This window comes from Agelaius phoeniceus, chromosome 14, assembly GCF_051311805.1.
Source record: "Agelaius phoeniceus isolate bAgePho1 chromosome 14, bAgePho1.hap1, whole genome shotgun sequence".
NCBI lineage: Eukaryota > Metazoa > Chordata > Aves > Passeriformes > Icteridae > Agelaius > Agelaius phoeniceus.
Genome location: NC_135278.1, coordinates 1240957 through 1250476, shown reverse-complemented (window position 1 = coordinate 1250476; position 9520 = coordinate 1240957). Strand labels below are relative to the sequence as shown.

Genomic DNA, 9520 nt, shown 5'->3' with positions numbered 1-9520 from the left:
GTCCAGCTCAACCCAGCATAGCATGATATGGAAGGCTGGCAGACCTCAGTGCAGCACGATACATCACAGCTCAGCTCAACGTGGGATGGCAGGGGGGCCAGCATGGGTTAACTGACCCAGCATGGCTCAGCCTGGCATGCCTCGGTGCAGTTCAGCTGGGTTGGCACATTCCGGCTTGTCTCAGCTCAGTTCAACATGACACAGGGCTGGCAAAGTTAAGTTTGGTACAGCACAGAACAAGCACGGGCCTCATCTGGCTTAGCTCCACTTGACCTGGCCCAATTTTGTTCGGGGCAGTTCAGCTTGGTTGACTTGGACAAGCACGGCTGGCAGAGTTCAGCTCAGCAGAGCCTGGCCTGGCTTGACTTAGCTTGACCATGCACAGGTTCAGCTCAAAATTACCCAGTTGGCTTCAGCACAATATGGTGCCACTGGGAACACACACCAGTAGGGACTGTGCTCAGCACAGTTTAGCCTGGCACGGTGGCAGTTCAACAGCACTCAGGTGGGTACGAGGCGGTGGCAGTAGGGTGATGCAGTCCCCCTGGCTCCCCACCATGTAGTCACACTGGCGCCCCAAGCTCCACTGCCTGCAGGCCAGCACATGCTGCTGGCTTCTGTCTGACCTACCCATGCCAGCCCCCACCCTGTCCATATCCTGCCGGGCACCTTAGGGCATACCTGGCAGTTTGGCCGTTCTTCAACTTTGTCTTTTCCTGCTACACCCAGGAGAGGCAGCTGTACTACCTGGGGGAAATTGAGGCAGGGGGAAGAGCCGGCAATAGCAGCCAGGGATGGTGGGAGTGGATCGGCATGGATTCCCGAGGGAACCCAAGAGTCCTGCTCCTCCCTTCCCGCCTGGGGCCATGAGTCTTACTCATCTCCTTCCCAGACAACCGGCCTGGAAAGCTCTGCTCTGCAAGCAGCGCCTGCAGCCCTGCTTGCCCGCCATGGCCTGGGAGGGTGAGCTTGCAGTGCCAGGCTGGTTCATTCAGTGCTGGAAGGGTCTCAAGTTTTTCTTGGTAGTCCCTGTCCCCAAGCACCTGTCTTGAACTCTGCCTGCTCCCTGTGCAGCCCAGCTGCAGCCAGACCAGTACAGCCAGAGTGTCACAGGGCACAGGGTGGAGTGGTACCTGGCCTATTTGTAGTGCTAGAGCCCACCCAGGAGAGATTCATAGCTCCCCCCCATACAGCCTTGACATGTCCACCACTGACATGTCCACCACCCCGACCCCACCTGCCCTGCCACCTGCCCACAATGCCCCAAATCATGACTGGCTGCTGCCATGCCCAGACTTCCCAATGTTCACTGGCTCGTCTGCCCCTTATGCGCTTTCCCAAATGAATAACAAGGGCTGCCTGGCCAGGCAAGAGGGCTCTTGTGCCCTGGCTCTTCTCAAGGCCCCATAGCACATTTAGCACCACACACACCCCTACACAGCCCTCCCAAGCCCTTAGCACTGTGCCCAGCTGGCACCAAGAAGAGTGGGCAGCAGACACCAGTACAATCCCTCCAGCTCTCCCCATGTCCCTGTGCCCGCACCAGTGATTCCCAACCAGTGTGCTCACCCCCTGGCCACTTCCATCCCAGCAGGAGAGCAACAGTGTACTGTGGGTCAGGGCACAGCACCAGGGTCTCTGGAGGTGGGACTGGCTGCAGCTGCCCACACCACACCGTAGTGTGCTGTAGTAAACCCCATAGATTTAGGAAAAGCACCATGGAGGATATGAACAATAGGAATGCTGAAACAGCAAAAGAAAATTCCTGTTTTCCTGTCCTCCACCCCTTAACCTATCTCTGTAACCCTATAAGGCAATGTCATGTTAACCCCTTACCCATTGGTCAAGCTTGGATCCTTTCCAACCCTATAAAAGAAGCATACTGTACCCCATTAGGGGAGAAAGAAGAAGAGCAGAGACCCTTCACGGACCTCCCCAAATAAAGCCATCTTCGTGGAACAGCCTGCGCCTTCTCCTTCTCCTCTCTCTCCGTCTGCTGCAGCCTCAAGCCCGGGGCACCACTACCTAGCAAGCAAAGGCCGCCGCGCAAGCAAAGCAAAGCAAAGCTGAAATCCTAAGAGCTTGCAATCACTATAGAGCTGATAATCACCATGCTTGCTAGATAGTAGCCCTGCGGCCTTGGCATGAGCGAGCTAGCTTCGGGCACCCAGTCCCTACCCAGGGACTAAGCTCCTGAGCCCTAGTGCTCTGCTTTATGATAAGGCCAAATAAGAGGCTTTATTAGTATGCCCAGAGGCTCTTTCCCAGGCAAGCACTGTCCCCAGTACGGAAAGTGACTTGAATGGCCCATGCCAGCGAGAGGGTGAGCATCATGCTCACCTCTCAGCTTTGAGCAGGTGCTGGCAGAAAGACCTGGAAACTGGTCAAGGTAGGCAAAGTTGCCAGGCATGCTGATGGTGGTGGCACGATGATGCCTACAGTGGGGTACTGCTGGCTTATCCAGACATACTTAGCACTGCTGGGCTCAGGGTCACTCTGCTCACCCATGTGTCTTAGTGCCAGCTGGATAGAGTGAGGCACTGGGCAGCCTCACTGTGCTGTGGGGCTGTTGGGGAGCAGAACTCCCCAACAGCTCTGTGCGTGCTTGGGGCAGTGCAGACCAGCATGCAGCAATGGGCACAAAGGTGATGAGCCGCTGACAGAGTATCAGCACAGAGTGGAGGTAGCTGGAGGGACTGTCATTGCATGAAAGCACCTTCTCAGGCTCTGTCTGGCCCCACTCCCCCGGGACCCAGGGAGGTCCTGCCTCTTTAAAACCTGATTGAGTCCATGCCTTTAAAATGGGCCGGGGCAAGGACCTCCTACCCTGTAGGAGGAGGCTGAGCCAAGAGCACGTGGGCTGAGTGAGCTGGTTCTCCCACCCCACTTCACCCCACTCCCCTACCCCAGCACCTTTACAGCTCCCATAGCCAGGCTCTCTGTTGGGCTAGCTTTGCTCCTGGTCTGGATTTTAGTCTGGAATTTGTACCCCTTTTTGCATACAGATTCCCCCCACCTTTCTGTTCCTGTGCCAAGCTGAAGCAGCTGGTGTGGTTGTCCTGTCTTGATAGGAGCTGGAAACACTCTGGGATCCTTTTGCTGGCGCCCACAGTCAGCTCTGCCTCCCAAGTGAGGAGAAGCATGACTGCAGGTTCTCCCTAATTCTTCTGCTGGCCAGCCCCACCTTGTCCCTCTTACCTGCTCCCTCCCGACACTCACCTATCATGGCTATGCCCTACCCTTTCACTAGCCTCCTCCTTCTCCTTGTTGTGCCCCTTTCCCAGGCTGCAAACCAGTCCCCACTGTCCCTTGGCTCCCTGCCTGCTGTCCCCACCCTGCCCCTCCTGCAAGCCCTGCAAACGCGGGCTCCAGGCAGCCCAGGCTGGCAGGCGGTGCCAGCCAGTGGGCAGCCCCTGCGCTACATGCTGAATCTGTACCGGCGTGCTGCTGACCGCGAAGGCCGACCCCGCCGCAGCCGCAGCCTAGGTACCAACACCATCCGCCTGGTACAGGCCAGCTCCCATGGGGGTCAGCCCTGGGCAGGTAAGGAACCAGTGAGCACTAAGGATGGTATGTACGCTTAGCAGAGCTAGCAGGGTGGGCTTGAGCTCTGAAGGCGATGTCTCTTGCCTGCTTCCTTCCCCCTCTCTACACTGTCCTGGCTGGGGTTGCTCTTGGCCATAGGGTTCCACTTGGCAGGAGTCCAAGGCTCTGCCCCAGGGGTGAGATGGGCAATTGCATAGCTGGCCCTTGTGTGCCCTTCTCTCCTTCCCACTCTGCCTGATGCTCTGCCAGGCTAATGGTGTTGGTGGAGAGGATAGGAAATGTTGCAGACTCTTTGCCCTTCATGCCATGAGCAAGCCTTGTCTCATGGCTTCTGTTTGCTGCAGCTTCTGCCTTGTGCTGGGGCAGATGGCTGTCACAGGCTCTGCTGTGCTGTGTGGGACTGTGGCAGCACCATGACAGAAAGGGGTGCTCCACAGTGCCTCCTGCATTATGCTAACAGGGTACTGGTTACTGCTTCCCTGCAGGTCGCTGGTACTTGCAGGCCCTCACCTACCACATGGAGGGCCAGCCAGAGGTCGAGCACCTCCTCAGAGCTACTGTGGTCTACCTGCCCAGTCTGTCACTGGCCCACGGTCGCCTTCTCTGCGCTCTGGAGCTGGTGATGGCTGGTGAGCCACCCAGGGTGCTGCTCAGCCCTACTGCCCGTCCCCGTCGTGGCTGGGTTGAAGTTGATGTCACCCCTTATCTGGTGCTGGGGAACAGCAGCATGGGGAGCCTGGCACTGCAGCATGTCTGTGTGCGTGCTGGCCGAGCAGGAGGCCACGATGCCCCTGTGGCCCCTGGCCACCCTTTCCTCCTTCTCTACCTTAATGATACTCAGGCAGGGTTGGCACCTCTGGCAGCAGAGCCCCACCGACACCGACGTGATACAGGGACATTGGCTCATGACCTGCCCAAGTACCTGCGGGAGCAGGGAGGGGAGAAGAGTGACTGTTCCCTCCGCCCCTTCCCTGTCAGTTTTGCACAGCTGGGCTGGGACCACTGGATCATCGCTCCTCACCGCTACAACCCGCGCTACTGCAAGGGTACCTGTCCCCACCTGCTCCGCTATGACTTCCACGCACCCAACCATGCTGTGGTGCAGAGTTTTGTTCATCAGCTTGTGGATGCCAATGTGCCCCGGCCCTCTTGTGTGCCCTATCGCTACAGCCCCATCAGTGTCCTCATGATTGAGCGCAATGGAGGCATACTGTACAAGGAGTATGAGAACATGATTGCAGAGTCCTGCACTTGCCGGTAATTTCCACTGCCCCAGCACATCACCCTTGGGCTCTGCCTCTTCCTATAGATCTGGACTTCAGGGTTTATCTTGCTCTGCCTGGGGCTCACTTGGCTCATCTCCCCTCCCCATGCAGTGCTGCTCAGTGGGGAGATTTTACAATGACAGTTTTATGTAAATTGTGGGTTTTTAAAGGCAGGAACCTGTGCTGGGGTGCTTGCCCCATGGCATCTGTCCTTCCTGCAGCCCCCATGGCTGCTGCCTGGTTTTGGTGGGCAGGGGGGCTTGGCCTGATGTTCTCAGATATGAGCTGTGTCCCTAAACAGGAGTACCAAGCTCTTAGGAGGTGGCTGGGAGTCTCCTGGTGGAGGGAGGGCAGGGAGGGTAGGAAGTCCAGGTGTCTCTGTGTTTTGCATCTGACACATTGGTGGTGTCAGGATCTGATGTGACCCTGCCTGTGGCATTCCTTCCCAACTCACGTGCACCCCATCCCTATCTAGTCTCAGCTGCAGAGGCATCTCACCAGGCTGAGAATTTGGGCTGGAGCGAGGAAGCCTCTCTCCTCCCCTGCAGTTCTGCTCTCGAAGGGCTGTGAAAAACTGGAGGGACCTGAGCTGCCATCTCTGCTTCCGGTGCTAGAGGCCAAGGCAGCTGCCTGTGCTGGGCTGTGCCTGCTGTTTCCTCTGACACACCTGTTCTTCAGCTCCTTGGCTTGCTCTCTAGCAGGGTTCAGGTTTTGTTCCCAGAGGTCAGATTCCTGTTGCAGATGTCTCTCTACCTTCTTGCACTCTTGCTGTCACACAGGCCTTGGGGTCTGCTGAGCTCCTGGCATGTCCCTGTTTCCAGAAGGGTCAGTCCCACTCTCAGCACCCCTGCTGCCTGACTCTTCTCTATTTATTTCTTGACTGTGAATAAATGAATTGATTGATTTTGCTAAAGACCATCTTGGCCTGTTCTTGCACTGCCCCCAGAGTGCAGCAGATGCACCCTGGGATAGGTTGCCCTAGGCTGTATCCCTGTACCCTGCCTTTGTGCTTTCACTGGAGGGGGCGGGTGCAGGGGTAAATCCCAGCTGGTTCAAGCAGGGCCTATGAGAAGTGCCTCCCCTGGAGCATTGACCTGCCCTAATGCAGAGGAGACCAGATGTGGCTGCAGGCAGCTGCCTCCATGGATCTGGGAATGAGAGGTGCCCCGCATCCCTCTGTATGGGGCAAGTCCTAGGAGACCATGGAAGACCAATGAGCCAGGTCTCCTGGGGCTGTCTGTCACCATGGCCAAGGCATTTCTCTGCTGTTGCTATTGTGGGTAGGTATCTACAAACAAACCTGACCGTTGCTGGATATGGTGCCCTGTCTGCAGTGCTGGAGCAAAATTTCCATTCTTTGAGCAGCAAGGCATAGGTGGCAGTCATCATCCTTGGCACCAGCACTGTCACCTGGGTGCTGTTTCTCCACAGCACATGCTTTTGCCAGGGTCTCCTCTTGCTTGGGATCCAGCCCCATCTGTTATTGCTGGCCCAAGCTCCATGGGATGTTTCAGCAATTTTATTTTCCCTGTGTTTGCTGTTGGATGAGGTGCTGTCAACTCCAATCCCTCCCTTTCCTGCCAATCTCAAAGTTTCTTTCCCATCCTGAAAGAGTGAGAAACCACAGAGCCCCAGGTTCTCTTTTGCCCCTTGTCCCAGCTAGCCACATCTTGGTGATGAGTGGGGAACATCTGCTTTTTTGGAAGCTCACAGATCTGAGCCCTATCAATCATTAACCATGTTCTGTTGATTCATGCAGGCAAGTGATGATAAAAGACATGGGGAGGGGCATGCTCCCAGCCCTGGATACCCCTAGATGCCATTGCCCCCCCCCACCCCCAACCTGCTGCCAGCACCCCTTGGACCAGCTGGGCACCTGGAGATGGGTGAGCACTGGAGTTTGTCACCCCAGCCCTGTGTCCATTTATACACTGTGGCAACAGGCTCTTGAGTCTTTTGGGATGGGCCCCTTCCTTGAGTACCCATGGGTGCCCAGGGGCTGCTCCAGCAGCAGGATCACCTCTGTGCTGGTTGTGGGAAAGGTGCTACCACAGAGATGGAGGAGCAGTGATTCAGGGAAAGATTCACTGTCCCCAGATGACCCCAGCACTGTGCCTGCATCATTGCTGAGACTGCCAGGCGCAGGGTGCAGTGACCCTAGCCTGTTCCCTGGGTGCACCTTGCAGGGATGATCTTCCTGCAGATCCCGCAGCTATGTGAGCCCCTTAGGCACAGCCTGGCATTCCATTGAGGACCACTAATCCTGGACATTAGCCCCAACCCACCCTCAGGTAGGGATCTTGCCTATGGAGCTGCTGCTAGCCCCTTTCTCTTCCCCAGGCCAGCTAGTGCATCCCTGTTCCCTTCTGCCTTGTTCGAGCTCCTTCCCCTGCCCCAAATCCCACACTGAGGCTTTGCTTTGTTTCCACAGGGTGCCCATTCACTATCCCTCCTGCTGCCCCTCCTAAGTGGGCATGAACACCTCACACCCCACATCCTGTAGGCTGGCACTGGGCAGAGGGGGGATGTGTCCCATGTGCCCTTGCAGTGCTGGGGTAAATCTAGGCTGGGCACAGTACAGGGACACCAGGATGGAGATCACCCAGCTGTGGAGAGAAGGTGCTCCCCAGGCACCTTGCCAGGACTGTAGCTGTATGCAAACTGTGATGGCCAGGATCCAGATGCCTTATGGGTGTCCTGCAGAGATGCTGGCAGCCCCCAGCTGGGGCTGTTTCTCTGCCCAGGGCCACTGAAATATTTGTGCAGAGCCATTACCTGAGAGGAGCAGTGCCTGAGAGGGGGCACCTGACAGATGGAGTTTGCAAGACTATGGAAGCCTCAGCACTCAGAATGGCTGACAGGGCCCGTGCAGTCCCCACTACCATCCCCAGGAATCACCATCAGCCTAGCACTACTCCTCTCCCTCCTCTTGCTTCTCTACAGCTCCCTCCAGGGGGGTCTTGGCATGAAGGGTAGGTGCCACGTGACTCAGGACATTCCTCCCTTCCCCATCTGCCCTTCTGGGTGTTCCAGGAGCCCCAGGGGGTGGGAGGCATGTGGCCCTGCAGATGGCCCATGCCTCTCTCCTCCTCCTTCTGGAGGATGGAAAGCAGCAGACCCCTGGGTGCCCACTGCTGGCACAGCACTGAGTGTGTCATCAGGGCCTGCAGTAACTGGGGACCCCTGCTCATCCCTTGCATCACCCCCTGCCTAGCCTTGTCTGCATGCCTGGGACTCCTAATGTCTCTCATCCCTACAAGTCCTGTGGCCTGCTCCATGTACCCTGATGTCCCCAGCCATGGGGCCTCACAAGTAACCCAACCCCACCAACCTTGGGAGTTCTCGACTCTAGGACCCCCACCTCTACACTATTCCTCACTGCCCACATTCCAGGGACCTCCTGTGCCCACCATTGTGGTGTCCTCCAGTTCCAGTGACACCAGCCTAGGCATCCCCCCAGCAGAGCCCAGCTGCCCAGCTTTGGCCCCCCCATCCAGCTGCCTCCAGCTCAGGGATGCTCTCCCTCTGGACACCATGGCACAGTGCTCTTGGCTGCTCTGCCCCACAGGGCTGGGGGTGTGCCCCACCACAGTATGAGTGCTGACAGCCACTAGCATGCCCAGGAATGTCCACTGTGCACTAGAATCCCCAGAGACCAAGGGACAGCATGCACTCACTGCTGGGACAGGACTCTCCAGCAGCCGTATGTCCTGTGGGCTGGGCCAGGGGGAGACTGTGCTGCTGAGCTCCCTGGGGCCATGCCGTGGCTGGGCTGCTCCAGATGCTCTGTACAGAAAATAAGCCTAATGCACCCTGCCACATTCAGCACCTTCTTGTCCCTGCCCAGCTGTGCAAAGGCAGATTACATGGATGACAGGGTCATGTGTGCCTCAGGGTGGCACATGGCACCTGCGGGGTCCTGTCTCTCGCCCAACAGCTGCAGAGTCCGATGCAGCACCCACTTGGCCCCCACCCACCCAAAGGGGTCCCCGGGATGAGGCGTGCTGTGGTCTTCAGGAGCCCACTGTGTGCCCAAACGCTGCTGGTGCACCTGTGTGGGTGTACATCTGTATGATGCACATGTGTCTGCCCGCACCTGTGCACGCAGGTGTATGCCTGTGTGTGCGCATGTGCATGATTGTGTATGTGCATGGGAAGCGTGGCTGTGTGCTTATGCATATGTGTGCTTATAGGTGAGGGTACCTGTGGGTATCCACAGGTTTGCACACCTGTGAATGTACATAGGTGCACGAGTGTGGGTGTATTTCTGTGTGCTAGGGACACACAGAAAAGCAAAGCACAGCTGTGTACACATGAGTGCATGTGGAGGTATGTGTGCACACAAGTCTGCCTGTGCATGTGTTCCACTGCAGGTAGGTGTGTGCACACCTGTACGTGTGCATGTGTGTGCATGTCCATGCTCCTACGTGCACGTGCACACCTATGGACGTCTCCATGCCTCTGTCCACATGCGTGTCTTTGTGTCTGCACCTAGCTTACGTGTGCGTGTCCATACAGACCCACACTGGTACGTGTACCTATCTGTGTGTCCGTCTGTGTGTCTGTACAGTCTCACACCAGTACGCGAACACATCCTGCGTCCCTGCGCCACACTACACACCAGTCCGAGTATCTGTTCCACACCGGCACAGGTATCTGTGCGTCCGCGCGTCCGTCCGTGTATCTGATTATCCGTGTGTCCGTCCGTG

General features: G+C 57.1%; 1 protein-coding gene across 1 annotated transcript; it reads left to right on the top strand.

The window, feature by feature from the left end:
* Nucleotides 1-3056: 3056 nt before the first annotated feature.
* BMP15 (bone morphogenetic protein 15) lies at nucleotides 3057-4891 on the top strand. The gene is made up of 2 exons (XM_054641733.2): nucleotides 3057-3543; nucleotides 4032-4891. Exons 1-2 carry the CDS (start codon nucleotides 3225-3227, stop codon nucleotides 4805-4807), a joined length of 1095 nt encoding a protein of 364 aa, XP_054497708.1. The 5' UTR covers nucleotides 3057-3224; the 3' UTR covers nucleotides 4808-4891.
* The last annotated feature ends 4629 nt before the right edge of the window (nucleotides 4892-9520 follow it).